The sequence below is a fragment of the Pelecanus crispus genome, chromosome 15, assembly GCF_030463565.1.
Source record: "Pelecanus crispus isolate bPelCri1 chromosome 15, bPelCri1.pri, whole genome shotgun sequence".
Classification (NCBI taxonomy): Eukaryota; Metazoa; Chordata; class Aves; order Pelecaniformes; family Pelecanidae; genus Pelecanus; species Pelecanus crispus.
This window is the reverse complement of record NC_134657.1, coordinates 6,740,825-6,763,904: the sequence shown is the minus strand read 5'-3', so window position 1 is coordinate 6,763,904 and position 23,080 is coordinate 6,740,825. Positions and strand designations below refer to the sequence as shown.

At 50.4% G+C, this 23,080-nt stretch overlaps 1 protein-coding gene across 1 annotated transcript in view; it reads right to left on the bottom strand.

Moving 5' to 3' along the window:
- Nucleotides 1–259: 259 nt before the first annotated feature.
- Nucleotides 260–23,080, bottom strand: part of LOC104028853 (tyrosine-protein phosphatase non-receptor type 11) — a 56,316-nt gene continuing 33,495 nt past the window's right edge. The window contains 13 exon segments of the mRNA XM_075721585.1: nt 260–406; nt 1,869–1,936; nt 2,339–2,493; nt 2,708–2,761; nt 2,763–2,840; nt 3,835–3,977; nt 4,612–4,725; nt 5,321–5,417; nt 5,846–5,959; nt 6,264–6,371; nt 6,483–6,684; nt 9,795–9,989; nt 19,998–20,120. Of these exon segments, the coding sequence (XP_075577700.1) occupies nt 285–406; nt 1,869–1,936; nt 2,339–2,493; nt 2,708–2,761; nt 2,763–2,840; nt 3,835–3,977; nt 4,612–4,725; nt 5,321–5,417; nt 5,846–5,959; nt 6,264–6,371; nt 6,483–6,684; nt 9,795–9,989; nt 19,998–20,120 (1,573 nt within the window). The 3' untranslated portion in view covers nt 260–284.

Genomic DNA, 23,080 nt, shown 5'->3' with positions numbered 1-23,080 from the left:
TATTCAAGTAGTCCTCGCTCTTTTCTTTTATTCCTCTGAAAGAGAAAGCAAAGACAATAAAACCCCCACCCAAAGCAGACACAGAAGAAAGCCTTACAAGATCCACAGGCCAGCAGAGGAGCAGTGGGTGTGCGTTTATTTCCACGTGTTCAGGGCAGTATTTGATTTCCAGGGAGAAGGTGGGAGTGGAATTGCTGTTTGGTGTGGGCTGAGTTCTGCCCTTGCTTTTCCAACCAGGCTGCATGGAACTCACCTGTTCTTCTTCCAACCTCTTCTGCTCAGCCTCAATGTACTGCTGAACAGCCATGTAAACAAACTTGTACTGTGCCTCCGTCTGCACCATGCCCGAAACGCTGCCTGCGCACCATCTGGATAGTTTTGGGGATGTCAATATCACAGTCCAGACCTGATCAAGAGCGAGAAGGTGAGCTTTAGGGAGTGGGAAAAAATCATTTTCTTAAGACAACTTTGAAAGCTTTCAGTATCTTGCTGAACACAGTGTCAGTGAAGCCCTGGAATATTGTGAAAGGATTTGCTGCATCTCTGTGTCAGGAGATTTTTAATTCCCCCCCCCCCCCCCCCCCCCCGCCAGAGCACCTTGGACTGAGAATGGTTGAGGCATAGGCTGAATTGCTTGGAGCCAGAAGAGGGGAATTAGGTCTGTTCTGCAGCAACTTCCTAACAGATCCAGACTCGCCTTGCATGGTTTAATGAAATAGATACAACCATTGCTGAAGAGGGTCCACCTGCCTCCAGCTTCCCAGACCAGACCCAGAGACACCATGGAGAGTTCCGTATCAGCTCTAGATTTCAGGTGAGGGTGACAGCCCTTCTACACAGAAGAGTTTGGGGGACTTATTTCTAAAAGGCTACTGGAGTTACAGCCTTACTGAACCTGTTTCCCCCTGCCCTGCCCTCAATAAAAGAAGGTTTTCCAGGAGACCTTGAAAATCCTGACCCCCACTGATGCCAACGAGAAGGACTCTCCTGTGCTGTGTTGCTGAAAGCATCTCCCTTACTAGAAGGCTGTCCATTGTGTGCACTCATTTGGAGAGGGTGTCCTGGTTTCGGCTGGGATAGAGTTAATTTTCTTCCTAGTAGCTGGCTAGTGCTGTGTTTTGGATTTAGTGTGAGAAGAATGCTGATAACACACTGATGGTTTAGTTGTTGCTCAGTACTGCTTATGCTCGTCAAGGACTTTTCAGCTTCCCATGCTCTGTCAGGGCCACAAGAAACTGGGAGGGGGCACAGCCAGGAGAGCTGATCCAAACTGGCCCAAGGGCTATTCCATACCATACAGCGTCATGGGCAGTATAGAAACTGGGGGAAGCTGGCTGGGGGGGCAGCCGATCGCTGCTCAGGAACTGTCTGGGTATCGGTCGGCGGGTGGTGAGCAATTGTATTGGGCATCACTTGCTTTGTATAGTATTATAACTATCATTATTATATTATTATTACTATTCTACTTTACTTTATTTCAATTATTAAACTGTTCTTATCTCAACCCAGGAGTGGTTTCATCACTCTTACTCCTCCGATTCTCTCCCCCAGCCCACTGGGGTAGGGGGAGTCAGTGAGTGGCTGCGTGGGTGCTGAGCTGCTGGCTGGGGTGAAACCACGACAGAGGGTTCCCATTTCATTACAGTAGAGCTCCATTTCTCGGCCCACAGAAATGGGGAACTGGGCATAGTCCACAAGCCCTTCTCACCCTGCATGCAGGCTGAGCCTGTGCCCACTGTTTCCTGGACAAGTCAAACCCCACTGCTTGGAGATCACCTACCCACTGCTTGCGCAAGAGCAGGCTTATCCCAAAAACTGGTCAGAGCAAGGCAAATGGTGAAAGCCACAAGACAGACAGGGAGACATACCTTGCCTGTGAATAATGTCCACCAGAATATCTATCACTATGATGGTGCCTGTGCGTCCTATTCCAGCACTGGAAAAAGAAAAGAAAAAAAAAAATCATTGCAGGAGGAAACATTCCCCCAGAGTTTGTCAGCTCAGCTCCAACACTCAGCTGCACGCCTGGTCCATCCTGGGCAGATTTTGGAACGGCTGCTATAAGATAAGCGCAGCACCAAATGATGACCCTTAGGAGATCAGAGCCTGGCAGGCTGCAGCAGAGCTGCCAGCTCCAGATCAGGCCTGCTCTCCCCTGTGCTATCACCAGTGAGGATCTGGAGGAGGGCTGCATTTTCCCATGTGTATACTTATATCCCAGTTGCCCACCATCAGCTCACATGATGACCCAGCTGCAGGTGTAACGAAAAAGGAGACGCGCACATTTCTATTACCCATCTCTACTGCAGCGCCCCGCTGACAGCCCACTTGTTCGTACCTGCAGTGCACTATGATCGGCCCCGTGTCTGGAATGCTTTGCTGTGCCCGATTCACTTGGTCCAGAAAGCTCAGAACCCCTCCTGGTTCATTGGGCACCCCGTGATCTGGCCAGCTAAAATACTGATAGTGCTTCACCAGTCTCGGGCGCTCATCCTGCAAGGAGCAGAGACCCACCAGCTAGTCAGAAAACCCCACACTACTAGGAGGCTTCGCCTTCCTTTCTTTTTATCAAAGCTGGGGCATAAGTGGCCCAGAACTTAAGCAATGGGACCATTCAGTAAAAAAAACCAAACAGAAAAGCCACAGCTCCCTCCCTGGGGTTCCAGCAACCCAAGCACCGTGGGGCAGACAGCCGCAGAGGACTCACCCTGTCAGTCCGCAAGATCTCAAGCTCCCGGAGGTAGTAGCCCTGGGCCTCACCGCTCGCTCACGTTTCGCACACAGATGCACCCGTATTCTTTAGTGCAACTCTTGTCTGGCCAGTAGCGGAAGCATTTGTTCTGCAGCAACATCAGATAGCTGCTCATTAGTCGAGACTGGGGAGCGGGGAGGATGAACCCCCTGAACACCTTGCTCAGGGATGCTGCTGCATTCAAAGGGTGTGTAGCCCCAGCGTAGAGGTTTAAAGGAGAGCCATAACACACAGAGTATTTCCTTTGAACTAGGGATGTACCGGAAAGGGGCCATTGCTATATGAAGGACGTGATCCCTAGGGTAATCTCCCTCCTCAGCTAGCCCCAGCCTCAGGGAGGCATTGCTTTGCCAAAGGCATAGCCTTGACACACAGCACCCCGAGCTGCTGGTCTGGTCATTGCCTAACTCCCTGAGCCAAATCTCCACGCCAAGGGGCTACGCAGTCTGCCTATATCCCTCCTGTCCTCCAGCCCATCACCTCTTTGCTATAGTGACTTTGCCAATACAAAAGAAGGCTTGCAAGTAGAGCTATCTTTATCTCATTTCTGCACTAGGCTGCTGCAAGCACAGCCTCCCCCTCACTCCTAAGCAAAACTGCTAGTGCCAGTCATAATTGGATCTTCTGTTTACTAGGGAAGGCTGTTCTGCTAAATGGCTCTGCATGGAATTTTACTGTATTCCTTGGCCCCTACCAACCCACTCTTAGTGAAATGCATACTGGTGGTACACAGATAGGTTGGATAATTACTTTTGTCCCTCACACAGCTTGCGACACCGCCCCCCCCCCCCTCCACTTTCCAGCTTGCTGTAACAAGCATGATGCTTTCTCTCTCTCTGCCACCTGCAATTGTGGCCTTGAAGCAAGTCACATGAGGGACACTCCATAAATATTTATGGGGCTGGGGAGATGGGCTGTGCAGAGCAAAGTGCTATGTTTCTTTCATGAAGAAGAGCTAAAGCAACATTACAAGACAGAGGAGAAATTAAATGAAAGCTAGCCAGAGACCACTTAACTAAAAACTATTAGTACTAGCAGCAGGTAAATTTCAGGCTTGGGGACAGTGCCCTACAAGTGCTCACCCGGCCCCTCTCCACCTCCTTGGTTGTCATGACAATGACGTGACTGTTCTCTTGATACACCATGGCCCAGAAGTCATTCACTGTTGTCTGCAGGCAGCCCTGGGTGGCAATATAGATCTTGCAGTGCTCTGAGTTCCTTCCGTCTTCAGGGATGCTCTGAGGAAGTGCACCTTTAGAAGGCAAGTCAGCACACCTTGCCACTCAGGATTTCTGAGCTAGCTGATTTTCCTCTATTCATCAGACCTGCAGACACGAACCGCTCTCATCACCAGCTTCAACAGAGTCGCCAGCAAAACGGTCTGCCTGCCTCCAGGGACCTTTACGCTGCTGTAACGCACGTTACTGCGCAACAGACTCCTGCCAGCAGGCAGCTGCAGAAGTTGCAGGTGGATGTGGCTGGAATGAAGCCACCTTGAAGGTTTCTCAAAGGCTGCTGCTCAAGTGCCAGAGCAACATTGCTGGAAATGCAGCTTCAAGCAGCTCTTAGCTTACAGATGACAATTATAATTTGACCTCAGAGATAATGTTCAATGACAGAGAGTCTGGGTCAGTCCCCTAGGACCTCCTGAACAGGTAAGGAAAGGAGGGGGATTGAGATAAACTCTTAGATGGGGGCAAATAGGACATGATAGAACGATGAGATCCATTGGGATACAGTAGAAAAATCCAGCATTTGGCCTGGACCCAGTGAAAGATACTGGTCCTGACAGGCCATTCCCTCAAGACTTACACCGTTACTGCACTTACCCACCAGAAACCTAGCACTGGGCTGAAGACAGCCCCCACATGGTGTCCTCCCTTTCCCAAGTACCTTGATATAGTTGGCATTGATGTAGTCTGACCCAGGCACGCTCTCATCTACGTCTCGGAGTGCCACCCGCGTGGTGTCAACTGAAGGAGAAGAGAGGCCAGAATGAACACAGGCATAAATGACACACAGGAGCACGGACGGGCTTTGCTGCAGGGCAGTCACAGTGGCTCCCAGCAAGGGCTCCAGCAAGGCTCTTACTATGAAGTCACCTGGGTAGCTACTACAAAAGAGGGTGTAAAATGCTCTCCTAATGACACTTAGCAGTACTGCATGCTACCTGGATCACAGCTATGTTGCCAGTCTGGTCTCGTGGATGGACGTTAGTGATGCACAGTGTTGCAGATTAACCTGAGTTCAAGTTCTCCAGTATTTCCTTTGGAGGCTCTAGCTCTGGCTGCATACAACTTCTGAACAACACTTGAGCTCTGGAAGTGTATTTGGACTCACGGCACAAAGAGAGGAGAGCAATTTACCAGTTTCCCATGCAAAAGGGAAGGACCAGGTTAGAAAGGGGATGGAGAATGCCATGGACTAACTGGACCACTCTGCTAGGACAGCGTACGCCTCTCTCCAACTCAGCTATGATCAGAAAGCTCTGCAGGGTTAACTATCCCCAGAGAAGGCTGCAGAAATTGTGGTGGAAAAAAACCAAACCAGTATTCAGTGTCTCCTTACAGGGAAGGATGTTCTTGTAGCGATTCTTAGCTTTGTTCTCTGGTCGCTGTCCCTCCTTCCTTGGGTAGAGGAGCTTGCACTCTTGCTGCTGCAGCATCTGTGGAGCAGAGTACAAAAGAACAAACTGTTCTGGGCAGACAAGGGGAGTCAGAGTCAAAGGAAGGGCTCTTTCGACTAGCTGCTTGGCTTCCTAATGCAGAGAAGAGCAGAGGGCGTGCTGGCAGGAAGGGAAAGGGAGCCAAGAGGCAGCTTGATGAGAGAGTTAATGGGGGGAGAAGGCACAAATCCCTGCAGGGAACAAAAGGCACGCAGTTCTAGGATGAGGAAGGAGAAACTGCCTCGGACATGAGAAAAAGCGATGAAAAAAAGGACCAGGAAGTAACTCAGTTGAACATGGAAAACAGGGAAAGGAGAAACAGTGTTGAGAAGAAGTCCCCAGTGTTGGAAAACCATGACACTCCCATGCAAATACGATATTCTTCACCCACAGGCACAAGTGGGACAGAGCACAGGAGCATCCTGTACCTCAAACTCTTCCCAGAACCCTTGCTTGGCCTTCTCACTGTGATCTGCCATTTTGTTCAGCTCTTTCACTCTGTTTTCAATGTTAGCTGCGTTGATGCGCGTGGCATTGAATGGCTGAAAGACAGATGAAGACAGAATAGAAATCACTTTCAGTAACAGAAAGACAGATAATGTTCCCCTTGAAAAAAAACAGTTCCTGAAACCCTGGGGGTATTTGCAGGAGTTGGGTCCATTCCTGAGGCCTTGAGTGCAGGGCCAGGGACCTCTCTGGCAAGTGTGAGCTTGGACAAGCATGATGAGTAGCCAGCGGGATGTTCTGGGGGCAGGGACTTCCCAAAGAGCAGGGGCAGATCTGTGCACTCCCCCAGGAGTCTGGGCAAGCCCAGAACCAACACATACGTGCTAGAGCAGCTATTACCTGCTTCAGATGAACCACAGCTCCAGATTTCTCCACCATGGGGTTTTTCTTGTAGTGCTCTACCAGGTCCGTGAGCGTGTCAAACCTCTCTCCCCCTCCAACGTCATACTTCCCGTCTGGCTGCAGGAGAGAATGACAAACCCACAGCGAAACTCGAATGCACAGCTCCCAGCTGGGTCACCCACCCAGCGCCCATGGCAGGGCGAGCAGGGACAGCACGTTTCCCACCTGGTAGTGGATCATCACGTGGGTCACATGTGGTTTACGGTCTCCAGTCTCCATCTTATCCTCATTTGTCAGCACCGACAATACAAAGTCTCCTGGTTTGCTCTGGCTCTCCCGCACCAGAAAGCTGCCCGGTTTCCCCTTCTCTGTCAGAAGCTTCTCTGCCTCCTTGCCAGTGAGGTGCCCATGGTACCACCTTGGGGAGCAGCAATGGAGAGCAAGGTCAGCTCAGAAACGCACAGAGCATTGCTTTTGGACAAGAGCTACACTCACTGCTGGGGACGGTGTTCATGGGAGACCCATTTCCAGGCTCCCAGTCTGACTGCTCTCCCCACTGGCATGACACCGGCCTCAGTTATTTTAGAAAGAGTCCCCAGTGACTTTCCTCCAACACCTTGCAATGTCACATCAATACCTTAGCCTGAGGCGGGAAGTGACTTTGCTCAATCCTCCAGCCAAATGTGAAATGGCATCAGTATATTAAACTGCCACGTGATGTACGACAAGCACTCTCATCTAGGGATAGCTTCCGACGAAGCTATAAGAAACATGATTCTGGCCATTCTCACTTGAAGGTGGCTATGTTTTCCTTTATTTTTTCAATATGGAAGAAAAAGCAGAACACTTGGAGTCAGCAGGCTGTAGTCAGACAGTATCAGACACAGAGCATGGCCAACACTGGCCAGGAACAGGATGCTTTGACACAGTTTGGGAAGGATTTTCAGAAGGATCCTCCTAGCTGTAGTTACTGCTGCTCCCCTCCCAGGTCACCAACCGCAGCTCGGGTCCGGCTGAGGGATAACAGCTCTGCACGCTCACCTGGAGTGGCAAAACCGGGTTCCCCACCGTGCCCAGGAGGCCTCTCCCCCTCCAGCTCTGCCTACAGCCGCGTCTCCGGGCAGCAGCGATTACAAAGCGCAGAAGTTTGTGCTCAGCTCTTCCCAAGCCTCGCTGCGCAGGCATGAGTTGCTCCACCTCTCCGTCTGCGTACATCTTTCACGTGCGCGCCCCTGTTTCTCCATCTGATCTCTCATAATCCTTTCTCTTGGTCTGCTGACATACTTACGCTGCGGTCCCAGTGATACGCAGGCTCCCCTTCAGCCGGCTGGGTCAGAAGCCTGTAGCGGCCCTGCCACAATGCCGTGGGGTTAAGCACACAATAATCTGCCCATTCCTGGGCACGTCCTCTGCAGCTCAGACTGCAGCACTGTTGGGCTAGCTCAGTGCTCTGGCCAGGCAGCTCGCCCGGCCTTTGCTGCACAGCGAGGCAGCACGTCTCACCCGCCCGCACAGCGGCTCCCCGGGGCGGGCGTGCTTCACGGGCTAGCACTCCGCTACAGCCTTCCGGAGATACAAATAACGCTTTGGAGGGAAGCGGTGTTTCTTTTTGCCTCGGAGCCTTCGATCCCCGCACTCCATCAACGCTCAGCCACGGCTCTGGGCAGATGCCACAGGTCCCACTTTGAAGACACTGGCTCCTGGCCGGCCAGCCAAGCTGCCAGGAATTCAGAGAGGCTCAAAATAACCTTCCAGGGGCAATGCGAAGGCATCACGTCACGTCTCAGCAACTTTGTCCCAGAGGACAAAGTTTATAGAACAGCAGTCAGCGATGTTGGGCCTTTTGACTCAGCGTGCTGCAAAGGCAGCCATTTCAAGCCTGATTGGGAAGATCTGGAAAGAGCAAGATTCCTTGCTGCAGGCTTGGGAAGGCATTAGGATCACGGGGCTGCACGAGTCGTACGGCTGCAGAGGGCAGAACGCCCACCTCTGGTGAAGCACCTCAGCACCTGCTTACAGCGCTGCTGCTATTTCGGCCCAGGTCTTGGAAACACTGCTACCCTGACGCACGCCGCTATATTCTGACACCGTCATCATTTTGTATATTTAGAGGACTTGGACCTTTTCCCCCCTCTCTTCTCCCTGATGCCACCAGATGTGTGGTCTGGAGCAGAAATCTTCATGGAGCTTCCTTGCCAAGCCAGACTTTCCTTGGCAGGAGAAGAGGGGAAAACTCAGCTGAAGGGGGTTTCCACTTTTCCAGAGCTTCTGCTAACACGAGCGGCTGCCCGGCTGCTTTTCCCAGGGCAATCTGTCAGGAGCAAAGAAACCTCCCTGGCAACAAGGGAACACATGAGCTGCAGGGACTTCCCAGTGCCTTGGCCCAGCTGGCTCACATGATGGCGTGGTGGGGAGCGCTTCTGCTCCGTTTCGGGAACCAAGAGTAGTCACAGCCTCGCCTTACCCTGGCTGCTAAAGTTTGAGTAACGAGGGGCCCGCTTTGGCATCGCCAGCCGCCTGACCAGGTGTTCCCCTTTCCAACTACCCACCATGTCAGCCACTGCATATGACACTGGGGAAACTGAGGGGGAGGAAAAGGGAAAAAAGGGGTCACCGGAGTGTCACAGATGAAGGGGAGGAAAGAAGGTCACTAATTGGCTGGTGGAAACATCCGGAAGCAGCCCGGGGCAAGCCGCTTATAGAATCATAGAATCATTTAGGTTGGAAAAGCCCTTTAAGATCATCCAGTCCAACCATTAACCTACACTACCAAGTCCACACTAAACCAATCAAGGGCAGACTAGACTAAACCATGTCCCCAAGTGCCACGTCTGCCCGTTTTCTGAACACCTCCAGGGATGGGGACTCCACCACCTCTCTGGGCAGCCTGTTCCAATTCTTGACCACCCTTTCCGTAAAGAAATTTTTCCTAATATCCAACCTAAACCTCCCCTGGTGCAGCTTCAGCCCATTTCCTCTCGTCCTATCGCTGACTACGTGGGAGTAGTGAGTCAGCCATGCCCATCCCTGCAGGACAACAGCGTGGGGCTGCTGGGATGAACAGCGGTTACAGGCTGAGATGGGATGGGGGAAGACTTTTTTCAGGGCGTTTCTGCCCAGCATTCTGCAGGCAGACACAAGACACTTGCACGTGTTCTGTTTCTTTTAAAACCAAAGCTGCGTGCCTCCTAGGATACGCCTGCAGGACCCTTTGCGGATCTACTCGCACCGCTCGCGTTCCCAGTTGCCTAAAAGCTAGAGAAAGCTTATCAGCACACGCTGACACTGAGCAAGCATCAGCTTCTGGGCCTCGCTACTGTTATCTAGCCAGCTTCTGCACACAGAGCAGCTAGGGAACCCTATCCCAGAGACGTGCAGCTTTTGGGTCATGCAAGCTAAATCACACCCAAACACACTCTGTTTCGGGCTCCTTTCCAAACCCAGGCCAGGTGCAGCCGTAGGATCTGAGCCAGTTGGGAAGACAGCATCACCACCCCTGGGAGAGGCTGTCGGGAGAGCGTGGCTTACCTCTCTGAGGTGGGGTCCTGGCAGTTGAGGGGGTACTTCAGCTCGATGACATTGCTGTTCTTCTCCCGCAGCAGCCCCTGCTGCTCAGTGTAGTACTGCACCAGCTCTGCAAGGGTGGCAAACTTCTCACCTCCGTAGAGGTCATAGTAATCCCCCGTGTTCTGGATCTTAATGTGCGTCACCTCATCGTTTCTTCTGAGGAAGGAAAGCAGACAAGATTGTAAGCATGAGAGAATGGAAACCCAGCACTGGCCTTGAGAGTCCAGATGCCTCCTGAACACCACCTACCTCTTCAAGCCGCACCACGCACTCTCCATTCACTCGGATGCCACTCATGCTGGCCATGCTTCTAGAGCAGGGGAAGGGATGGACGCTCCTTGGCCAAGGTTACTCAGCCAAGAACTGACTCTGTACCTCGCAAGCTCCCAGCCCGCTCTGCCTCCTAGACAACCTCACACAAAGGAGGTGAATAATTCGTCCTGTGCCATCCCTTCCGCTTCCTACACTACTTACCCTCTCAGCTAGATGAGACTCTGACCTCAACTCTGGTTTACAGTGAATGGTTTTCTATGCACAGGTGTACTTGCTATCATCTAATTACTTTAAAAAGAAAAAATACGGGGCGGGGCGGTGGGGGGGAAATCACCCAAACCAATATATTGCTTAGTATTTGCAAGCCCTATAAACCGTACCAAAGGGTTAATGCTTTCCCCTCTCCAGGCTCAAGGGAATATGGCTGGGTGCCTTTATCAGCCTGGTCAAGAGCCCCTTCACCCCAGCAAAGCCCAGCCTCCTTCATCAGAAGGCCACACTAACCCCCGAGAAGCAGGTTAATTGCATTTTAAATGCACTTAGCAGCAGCGCCCCTGAGCCAGGGAGGCATGGCTGGAAGCCCATTGCCTGATGGACGAGCTGGGTCAAAGAGAGATTCGTAAATCTGGGCAAATTTCTTGTTCTTTACCATGCTGAGCTGCTCCCAGCCTCTCTCAATTTGTTGCCAAAGCAACCGTGACAGCGAGATGCAGGAGACTCAAGGTGGTATAAGCAGCATAGAGGTCAGACAGAAAAGCCATTTCACTGAGTGGGCAACTAGAAAAGCTGCAGTGGTCTGTGCACGAGGTTAAATGGAAGGAAGAGCTGGATCCATGGCAGGGGCTCTGGGGGTCTCAGTAGTGATTCTGCCCCCGTTTCTGCCATCTTTCTGCAGCCGGGTGCAGCCCCCATAGCCATGCAGTGAAAGACCAGATATCTGGATGGTATTGGGAATCTAGCCCCAGCTCCACAAAATCATCTCCTGTTTAGCTTTCTTGGGCTGTAGGTATTGTCTACCTCAGAGTCTGGACCCTACCTCTTGATTTCAGAGAGAAGTTAAGATCTGGCCCTCAAATGCAAGCAGTGGCAAAAGGCTCTGCCTGCCTTAGGGGATTCTGGTGCAGCTGCAGGAACACAGCCAGGCTGTGCCAGCTGGATGTGCACACCAGGGTGTGTGCTAGCCTCATTTCCCTGCACTTGTCACTCCCGAAGGTTCCCGGTATCACGCTAAGTCTGCACAGGGTTTACAGCGGTGTCATTTTATTTGGATACCTTTGTGCAAGTTCCTCTAGTCTAGAACAAGCACTTGGAGCAGCACCAAGGTGGCCGAGTTCTCCTCTGGCAGAGGGGATCCAGCTGCTTTCCCATCCTGCCTTGCAGACGCAAGATGGACAACTGGCTCTGCAGGTGAGGTGAGAAACCACCTCCTCACTGGTACCTCCTCTTGAATTGAACTGTGCACTGCAAGGTCCAATAAAGTCCACCTGGGAGGACTCTGCTGACTTTGCAATAACTCACTCTCCCAAAAGGCCTGACAGCCAAGGACATCAAATTCCATGAGCCCGGGGCTGTGTATCTGCAGGACTGCGGGATGAGCGGTGAAGCGCACACAGAGCACTGTGAGAAGTACAGCAGCCTCTCACGGTGACAGGACGGTCGCTACCATCCCTGCGATGCGCTCACGTTGCCCAGAGGCGTGGCTGCCTTTATTGTAACAACTGCCATAGATTTTGCTATTTCCACATGTCTTGGGGATTTTAACAGCCACGACTTCTGGCATGCGAGGGGCTTGTCACATGCACAAGCAGATTAAATGCTGCCTGTCCAATGAGCCGTGCTAGAGTACACAGCAGCAGCAGCTCAGCAACAAGCCAAGGCCAAGCTGGAACTTGGCAAGGAGGTCTGTGTGCTAAGCCTTGAAGAGCCCGCAGAAACATTAACAGTGGTGCGCTAGCACAGCCACTGCATGCCCTTCCTCCAGACCTGCCTTTATTAGAGGCATGACATGATTAGACAGCAACAACCCCAGCCACATGCAAGCCACAGTCGCCACATGTCATGCGGTTCTCCCTAAAACACTGCCCTGACAGATGGCCGTATTCACATTTACTCCATCCCAATTGCTAAAGAGGACTTTGTCAATGTAGAATCAGCAGTTCCAGTTTGTGCTTACACAGCCCTCCTTGGATGCTTTGTCTGGCATTGAGGTGATTTCCAGCTAGTGCCAGTTCAGTGGCAACAACCAACCGAGTATGAACAGAGACAGCATCCACAGCATTACCATCATTCCACATGAACAGCAGAACAAAACCAGCCAAAGACCGACAAACAGGCCTGGGGTGCAAAAAATTTGCATCTGGATCCCAAACAGTCACACTACACCTTGACAACAAGGTCTTGGAGACAGAATCCAACCATCTGTAACATAGGGAACTGATGAGTGGCAGCCGGAGTATTTAGAACGACACAATTAACTCTTCTGCTACATCTGATAAGTGCAGTTCTGACCTGGCCTGCCACACCAGCTCCAGCTGTCCTATGGGCACAGACTTCAAAGTTTGGCAACCTAGGTTATGAGCAGAACTCACTAGATGGAAACGAAAACTGGCTGTGAAAGTCAGACCCCAGCCAGCCCCCCAATGCCAAAGCCTCTTCTCCGAGAGGAGCTGGCATGTGAAGTGCTTCGGCCGTTCACGCCAGCAGCTGGACACCAAGAGCCTTTGTGTAGCGCAGAAGGCAGCAGACGAAACTGTGGTTTTGCCACTTGGCCCGAGGCTCAAAAGCTCCCTTCTTTCCACAGCTCGGTCCCCACATTCCAACCCCATTTCAGACCTACAAAGGCTCAGTTCACAGACATCCCCCCGCTCCACTCCCAAGGCCTTTGAGCACTTCAGGGATGAAAAGCAGAGAGATAATCAGGGTCCTTTATCCCATGAGCACTCAAGGTCATGCTAAACACGGAGGGCATTGATCGAGCCCCATTTCCTTCCCATTTTCTTCTCTTAAAGCACCAAACTGAGCAGCAGAACTGGACTGCACAGTAGCAGCATCCATTACGCTGTGCCCTCAACATGCCGGCTGGTGAAATAAAGCACAGAGGAGATGCCCAAAGTCCCCAGCTGCGCTGTGCCGGAGGGCATGGCTACTTCTGCCTAAGAGACACAGCTCTCATACAGGGATGCAGCACTGCTTAACAGCAGATGCCAGCTTTTTTGGCAGCTTCAGAGTCAGCAATCAGACAATTGAGAGTTGCCTCCATTCCAAGCTAAGCTTCTTTACACTATCAGCACAACTCCTTAGCTAGATATCCAGGAGGGTTTCTTGATCCAAAATATTCCAAGTTGTGAATCTGTGTCCATACTGCAGTGACCACCAGCGTAGATGCAGTCTGCTCTTCTTCGCAATAGAGCACAGTCAACAAGAAGAGGACTCGCAAAAAACCCAGACGCACCCTTTTTTGTCACTGAAGGCAGAAGAGCCACTTCAAACGTCAGAAATACATTCGCCTGTCGCATCCCCAAAAGTCTTTTTTGGTCACGTGCTTTTCCTGCCTGCGTCAGACAGACAAAGCCTAGAACTTCACAGCATGCATATATGACCCCTCTGACAAGCTGCAAAAAGCAACCCAAAAAACCCCAAAGTCTCTCTACGGAAAAATAAAAAGAATCTCCCACAGGGTTTAGAAACTTCGCTGAATGTTTGCTTTCAATTAAATGATAGTTTGGCCTCTCAGAGAAAACTCACTATCTGCCAATACAACACAACAGAAGCAACTGTCATTTGCATGCAATTTCATATATACAACCCCGCGAATTCTAGAGATTAGGTACGGGTTTCAAATTCTCATACCCTATTCCTAGGAAGAAGCAATTCGGCTGACCGCCTGAGCCCTGTGCTCCCTTCAGGTGTGAGGAGCTCCAGAAGGTGCATAGAGGAGACCCGGGACATCCAAGTGCCCAGTGAACTCCCACAGTGGCACTGCTTCCCTATAGGGCATTTATGCTTTTTGCATTCCTGAACGTGCTTCCTGCTCCAAAGAGACCCAGCCTTTGGCCCTGGGAAGGGATGCGAAGCACAGACCGTTTGCCAAATGGCTGCCATGAAAAGGAGGCTTTCACCACCCTCCTCTGCCTTGCCAAACGTGTAAATAGCAGCAAACATGAGCACAAGTCAGCCAAAGGTATCCATCCGTTAGTATCACATCTCTAACTGAACGACGTGCTTCCAAATAAATTCAAGCCACTCCAGGACAAAAGGAAGATATTGTTGTCAGAGGAGAACATGCTTTCATCAGGGAAGAAGGGTCTTGTGACAAAAGCACTTAGCCAAGATTTGATAATCTGATGTTCAGCGCCTTCTCAGAGGCTCTCAAGGTGACTGTGGGCACATCATTTGTTTCCTAGTTGTACCATGAAGACAGCCCTTCCCTCAGTTGGCTGGCCTACCTTGGAAGCAGCAGAATCAGGCATACCTCTCACTGAGTATTTGTGTGGGTCTGGATTACAGGGTCTCAATAGGCAGGTGCTATTATGACAGGACACAAGGACAACTGTTTTAGAAAAGAGCCTCTTTCAAGCCTCCATCCATCCTTCTCCAGACCCAACTTTCTTCCTGTTCTGTATTCTGTTCCTCCTGCATCTGTATTGTCCACAGGCAGCAACTCAACCAACGTAACACACTTGTAGTATTGATTTACCCCTCTTCGCAGAGTGCATATTCTATAGGACATAAAATCCTCCTTCTTGATTGCATGTCTTAACCTGTACCCAGAGTGTATTTGTACACGCCTCTGGGGGTGGGGGGGGAAGTCCAGTTAAATATAGGAATGCTCAATGGAAGTGTTAATAGGGAAACTGCTCTGGGAGACTGTCGCTGTAACAAGATTTTGTTACCCAGAAAGACTTTTTACTGTATCCCGTGAACAAGGATAAGATCCGTTCTCATAAAACGTGACGCAGTTACCAAGTTAACAGGGTCTCTAACGGATGGTTCTTAACTGGCTTGGCATTTGCATTACTGTCATGGCCATAGGCCAAGCACCACTCAGGCAAACTTTCAACATGCCTTTCCTTTTGTTCAAGCTATTTACTCAGACCTGGCCAAATCTGTAAGAAGCTGTTCATTTTCTTCAGAAGCGATTCCAGATACTTGGTCTTCTGAAAACATGTTCTGGCAGATCCGGGCAAGCGCTGAAGGCTGGAAACTTGGGGCATTTCCTGCGTGGCCACCCATATTTCTCCCCCAAGAGCCCTCACTTTCAAAAGGAGGTCTATTTTCTTAAGAATCACAATTAAAATTTGGAAGACTCAATATCAAAAGCAAACGCAGTACCAGGTCCTTCTAGGAAATGAGATGTGACATAGCATACAAGAAAGGCAAGGAAGCTTTTGTAACAGCCACTCATCAGAGCTGCAACAGGCAAATAAACCCCACTTGCATCCTCCAAAAATCCCCTAACTAGCAGGCTCTGCTCCCACTATCCAGAACAGCTTCCACAGCTCTCCTGCAAGCCCAGCCCCAGTTTACAGCCCTGTCCAGGCTCAGAAGCTGAGGCATTCCTCCAAACAATCCCATTCAGCACGGGTTTTGTGAGCCACTCTGAAGAAAGCATGACGTGTTGGAGTGCTGTCGTTACCTCCGACAAACACTAGCACTCATAACCTGCAGGAGCCGATCCCTGCAATGAGGAGCGTCACCCACATTAAGTGACCCACTGATACAGAGCTGTCGTACCGTCTGGGTTGAGGCAACACTGAAATACCTGCAGAGAGCAGTGCTGCAGCAACTGCGCGGAACAAAACAAGACAGCTCACGTATAGACGCAGTGGGTATTACTACAGCCTTACTCAAAATGACTCTCTGTCATCATCACACTTCAGCTGAAGCTGCCAGACCGCTTTCCTCCCTGTTGATGTGCTCCACATATTTGCTGAAGTGCCCAAAGGATAAGAGGAGCCAATAAATCCAAGTTCAGTATCTAGTACTGACGTACCACCAGCGCACCAAACAAAGACTTCTCAGAAACGCAGCCCTCTTGGCACTGGACTAGGGCAGGTGTGTCTGATCCTCTGGGTGGAACAAGCTCTTGAACTTATCTGCAGAAATGTCCCAAGAAGGAGCATGTTTCAGAAGAGGAAGTGCTGATGAAAGGAGCCAGGTTTGGCCAATTACAAGCTGCCAGCAGCTTGGACTCAGAGCTGAGGATTTTTTTGAAGAGTTTTTTTTCTATTATTTTAAGACCAGGACAAACATCATCCGTTCATTAACTGTATCATGTCCTTCTCCATGTGGCTTGCCTCTTTCTCTTAAGAGCTGAAAAAACAAAGCCCTGTGAAGACCTATTGCTGTAATGGTAAAGGCTGAAAGAGTGCACAGAGGGAAAGAAAGAAAGGGAAAGCAGCCACAGAGTTTCATGGAAACCTTCTCATCACTTCTGCAATATTATTTCCTAGCTTCTCTTCAGGGACATGTATCTGGATACACACCAGCACACGGTCACTTGGTGTGTGGTCTGGTCAGCCAAAACTCTACCGTCTGCTTTCTTTTCAGCCCACATCCTCTCTGTAATTAAAAGGAGCTGCCTTTCCCCTCACTGGCTTTCAGAAACCCTTGAAGAAACTGAAGAGGGGGTTGAAGGAAGGACCAAGAGGTTTTGATTGGTTTCCTAAAGGTACTTTCTCCCACTGACACCTCTATTTTAGGTACTTTTTCAAAGATATCTGTATTGTTTCCTTTGAAACCTTTTATTTCTCAGAAAGGAAAAAAAAGAAATATATAGACCTGTCCAGTGCAGAGATTAAAAAAAAAAAAAAAAAGCAGCTCTGTCAGGATACAACTAGGTGAGAATAACAACACATTGTTCCATCTGTGTGTGTGTAATGTAACACGGAAAGGGCAAAAACATAGCGGGAAGACGGCCACCCAAATTTGCAGCTTTCACAGCACATAAAGCTACTCATTCTATACTCTATTCGGTGTTGCAGCTCTCATTCCCAAGAATGTTTATGCACATGTTTTGGGGCCATCATTGGCGGGAAGAGAGCATATCGCTCAGATGAAGTATAAGCAAAACTGGCCTACCTAACCAGTGACCATGTCCAAGCAAAGTTTCCATGCTCGAGACTACAGGACAATCCTTGCCCCAAGTCATGGAATAGAGATGGGATGAGCCAGGAAGGAGCAAGGACTTGCAGGTAAAAGTAGTCAATGAAAGAATTCTTTCTTTCCTCGTCTTCAATTTGTGATGCCTCAAAGCTCAACGCGTTGCCTCTAAGCTTGTGTGTCACGTTTAATGTACTTTCCTGGAAACATGGTATGTGTCACAGCTTTGGTTTACTCAGAACTGTGAGAGTTGGTCAGACTTTCCACTGAGTTACAATCTGTCAGCAGGTCGTGGTGGTATTGTTCAATACTCTGGTATTAAGGCATGCTGCATTGCTCTGCTCTTAACTTGCATCTCATTACTGCAGGGCACCGCTCATGCATTAAGGGCATGAATTGGCTTGATCTTATAGCCAAAACAATACTGTTATTAAACATTTACCGCAATATAAAGGTCTCCCTGCAGTAGGAAGCGGTCCAAACCCCCTCCGATAATCTGACACTCCCTTCCTCCCCCCTCTCTGCTTTTTGCCACAGAGAAAGCAGAAAGGAGTAAAGAAATAACAGCAAGAATAAAAGTGCTCTGAGACTCCGTAGACAGCTGTAGCTGTTCCACAGGAGGCCAAGCTGTTATCCACTCAGTCTCCAGACGTGCCACAGCTGGAAGAGGGGAGGCAGCGGACCCACACAGGTGGGAGGCAACAAACTGCGGCAGCAAAAACACACGTGGCCTTTGGCGGAGGCACAGGGACAGAGCTAAGGGAAGAAAACTACGCGAACTTACGGACTGACTCCACAGCAGAAAGCACGAGTGCAGTAATGCAGGTGTGGGAACTGGCTCTCCTGGCAAAGCAATTTACCCTGCTGTTTCGGGGTAATTATGCTGCTAGCTGGGTATCTTTCCGCATCAGGACACTGTTGCACAGCCATAACCTGCATCTGCTTGCACACTGCCTAGCTAAGCAGGTGCTGTCAGTACTTCACTTTACGATCAGACAACACCCTGACTCACAAAATTACATGAAAAGAGACACTAAGCTCACATGAAGATAACTCCCCATTTGACACGTATTCCCTTGCTGTCGTAGCTTGCTCAAGGCAGCTCTCTGTGACTGAGTTTATTTTCCATTCCAATTAGAAGCACTTCCTGCCTCTCTCATTAACTCATGGCCACTTCTGATTGCAAGATTACTGGGGAGCTGGTGAAGTCAAATCCAAACACTCCCCACCCAGCCAATGCACAGGAAAAGCCGGACTTTTTCCCTTCCGCTGTGTTGCTCCATAGCGTGAGGAGCTGTGGTCAGTCAGAGCCATCCGAGAGGCGAAGGGTCAGACTGCTGGGTTGTGTTCCCCAATGCAGAAGGAGGCATTTGAAAAATAAGGCAGCTGCAAACGCTCCCTCTTGCCAAGCTAAGGCATGACTGCACTTGGCAGACAGGGCAGAGAGGAGCGCAGGTTCGAGTCCAGTGACAATTGCAAGGAGGGAAGAAATAATAATCATAGAATCATCGAATGCTTTGGGCTGGAAGGGACCTTTAGAGGCCACCCAGCCCAACCCCTGCAGTGACAGGGACAGCTTTAACCAGAGCAGGGTGCTCACAGCCCCGTCCAACCTGGCCTGGGATGTTTCCAGGGATGGAGCCTCCACCACCTCTCTGGGCAAGGCCAAGAAGGGTTTCATCTGAGCTGTTAAGGCAACAAGGAGAGGGTAAAGTCTCACCGGAGGCAGTCGGCATTGCCATGCTGCTCTGACCCACCAGCAGCTCCGGCAGCACCTGGCTGTGGGGGGAGAGGTACGCGGGGAGGGACCGAGGCTCAAACCGTGCTGGTGTTGCTCGCATCCTGTTCGATGTCAGTGACCTGCCAGGTGGAAATGCTCTGTCCATGCTGTCATTTGCACAAAGTTGCTCTAAACGCACTGTTGATCAAAGGATTTATAAACTCATTGGAGTTTCCTAAACAAAATTAGGGTTGTTTAAACAGAAGCTACCACAAAAAAAAAAAAAAAAAAAAAAAAAAGAGTAAAAAACAGTCTGTGTTACAAGTGCCTGGAGAAACCTTTGCTGAGCTATTTCCCTGCAAGGCACCAGCTGGATGGCGCTCATGGAAGGTTCATGCCTCGAACCCACAACCTGCTCCTTTTATCTCAGGGACTCATTGGGTCAATGTTATTCTTTGCCTCTTCCTTTTAGTTCACCTTCAGAGAGTTCCACCCAGTGCATCTGCTCCACCGCATCGTGAGGGGCTACATTCGCAAAGACCATCAGCAAAACTGCAGCTTTCCTTTCTGACATTGCCTTGGTTCCAAAGAACACAAGAGCACTTTAAAGGTGATGCACGTGGTACTGTCTGGGAACGCGGCCACCGTGAGGCTGCTCCCTCTCTTATGGAGGTGCTGCTGGGATCCCTTACAAACACAGAAAACAAGTCTCTCCCAAAGGCAGCTACATCGAGTTCCTTTAAAATGGGAGTGAGATGATTCATCCCTGCTGGGATTGAACATGCTCTCCCCGGGAATGTAAGTGGGCTCCTTATCTTCCCTGTGCTGGCAACAGGGCCATGTGCAACCCACAGGGATGAACAAACCGGCGGAAAGTAGCGTGTGGCTTCCAGCACAGCCTCTGCAGCGATGGGGAGAGTTCAGTGACCCTTTCACTTCAAGTGGTACCACAGAGAGCTCATCTCTGCGCAGTGCCTCTCCCCTTGCACGTACGTTAAATCGGAGCAGGGTGTGCTGGAGCGTTCAAGACAGCCCCGTCCTCCAGTGCCCGTCTGCTGCTGTCTGCTTACCTGACAGAAAGAGTGAAATCTCCTGGGTTGCTCTTGCTGGGTCGGGCCAGAAAGCTGCCATGGACACCCCTGGTCAGGAGCAGCTTCTCTGCTTCAATTCCACTGATGTTGGGATGAAACCACCTGCAAAGTGCAAACATGATGTATGAAACGGTGATCAGCCTGAGCCTGCCCCAGCTGCCTTCCCTGCTGCCCAAGGGGAAGACATTTTCTTCCTACCTGCCAGGCAGGCACAGAGCCCCAGTCCCCTCTAGCAGGACACCTGCCTTCCGCCCCACCGCATCGCAGTAACAGCTTTCAGTCAGAAAAGCTCTCCATTCAGATGTTACCATGGAGAAAGTCTTCTCAGACATCCATCAAGAGAGGTGTCTCTCCCAAAGGACTTTGTCCTCCTCTCCCTCAGCTCAGGCACAACAAGAACCCTGCACACTTCCTGCAGCACAGACAGGAGATTCCCTCTCCGGAGGAAACCACTGGCTGAGAAAAGAGTTTTGACTTCTCTGACTCCAGGTCTGATCCTGGCCGGCTGCTTCCCACCCAGCACTTACCAAGCTCACACCCTCTGAGCTGTCCTGTTGCGGGCAAATGAACTGTGCCCAAGACAAGACCTGCATCCCTGAGGGCACTTCAGGCATTTCTTTAAGGGCTTCCCAGCATGCTTCATGACAGAAAACCAGAAAAAGCTCCAATATCAAGAGCACTAAACGGCTTGTTCTCCCCAGCAAGAACAAGTCTCAGGCCTTTGCCTCTCCCATTTGAATTCTGTTAGGAAGAGGGAATGCTCAGAGCTGGAGAGAAGACAGGCTTTCCTTCGAGACTCCGTCCGGGAAGGAAAGGCACGCTCTGGTCTGCAATACCCTGCAGCAGCGATGAGCCCTTATGCTACGAGAGGACTTCCTAAGTGTTGGTGCAAACACAACGGCAAGTGCACGTTCCAAGATCACCCTCTTTGCCCAGTCCATGGAAAATAACAACTCTGCTCCAGCCCTAGCTAAGGCAGCTTTGAGTCTTCAACCTCAAGTGAAGCAGCTGCTTTTTAACTCCAATTAGTTGTAGCTCAAGCTGTGGGGCCACCTTTCCCAAGAGCACAGCAGAAAATGACCCAAGCTGCACAACTGCTGTGTCAAAAGCAAAGTTCTCCGCGCAGGACCAGTGCACAGCCAGGGAAGCAGCAGAGGAAACGCTGCTTTGCACGCTGCTGGAAAGCAACGGTGCAGTTGGCGTACCTACCTAACAGGACATACTAGAAAAGGAAAGGAGAGACGGCTCACCGTAAGGGGAAAAATGTTTCATCATAGTATGTGCTACTTTAATGTAATCTTTGTATTTTAAGTGTCATCAAACCATCTGCTGACCTAATTTCGGATGCTATTAGTCTTGATCAAGTTTTCTTAAAGGAATCGTAAGAACTGGTGTTTCCCCAGGCTTTAATGTGTACTAAATATGCATACTAGACCAATGATTTCCCATGTGGCACCAGTTTCATGGCTCAATTTTTCAGAAGCTGCTGAAAATCCACTTTCTAAATGCCAGGCTCTTTTGAGTAATCTCACAAGTCACACGAAGAGCACCCCAAACTGCGAGTCACTCAATTCTGAAAGTATTGCTCAGTTTTAGATCATGTTCCAGCAGACATTTCTGCATGGGACTGCTGTAATATTTTTCATGAGCAAAGAGGAGAAGATGAGCCACGACTAACACTGTGTGATAACAAAGATAGCTTACTGAGTTTCTGGGCAGCACCAGCTGCCAGAGAACAGGCTGCCCACTCAAAACTCCCTTCAGAGCGAAGGACGATGCTCTCAGCTTCTGCATAGGCAGACAGGTCCGTGGCACCGCTCTGAACCAGACGACTCAAAACTGCAAGACTTAGTTTTCCAAGCAAAGTGAAATGCGGGTTCTCGAGAGAGGCGCGTATCTGGAAACATTTAGTAAGCTAGTTTCTTTGATCCAGACGGCTGTACACGACTAGCTAACACCGCTGTCCGTCCCCCCACGCCGTTGCAGAGAAATGCGTAACCTAGCATTTCACCAAGCGCCTGCGTTAGGCAACACACCCGAAGACTAAACCTACAAACATACGCACACTCAGACTCTGTTTGTCTCCGAGATACACATAGAAAAGGTCAAGAAATGTCACCATCTCCTCCACAACGTGGGATTTCCTCCCTCCCACCACAAGCCAAACAGTTTTGATTAAAGATCCTTGAATTCTGGAGGAGGAGAGGTCTATTAGGGAAGGGCCGTGGAAACAGATGGTAAACAGGAATCCCAGTGTTTCCAAGCCTTCTATTCCTGACATCACAAGAGTGACACCCTTTCATAAATCCACTGTCTGCAGGGCCAGCACTTAACTGTGCCGCAAAACCGCTACTGGCATAGGACCGAATGCCTCTAATGGAGCTTAATGGAGCTCAGGGACAACGCAAAGCTGCCAAAGGCCACACATAACGTTTCCACTGAATGCCTAACGGCAATAAAGCCAGCACAATATTGCTAGCCAGAACACAGTAGGAAAAACCTAAGGAAACATCTCTGGTAAAACGGTGGGATGAGAGCTCTCGTAGGCACGTACCCATAGCTGCGAGCACACACCAGTTCTGAGAATATCCCGGTCAGTGTGACAGCAGCGTCCTCCCGGGATGGACACTCCTCAGAGGCTGCCCTGGCAGCAGGAACCACCTACCCCCACACCTCCCCTCGTCGCCCTGTCACTCAAGGCTCCCATATAAATACTTGTCCTGGGATGCCCTCAGCTGGAGCCAGACCTGTGTGATGCTGAGAATGGACAACTCCGTGTAGGTTGCCAATGTCAGGAAGGGGGCAGAGGTGCTGGGGCTGTAAATCTTCCAGCATCCGAGGCACTGGGTTCCCACAAGGAAGAAGGCGACAGGAACAAAAAGACCTTATGTCCAACATCCCCTCGAAGTGGAAGGCTGGATGCTTGGGAAGGGAGGACCATAACCCTTTTCAACCCTGTTGACCACAGCTACAAAACTGATTCACATCAGTCCCTTTTCAGCATCTTTTCCTCAGTGAAACACTGAGAGGGAATAGCAGGGGCCACTTGCAAACTCTCTGCA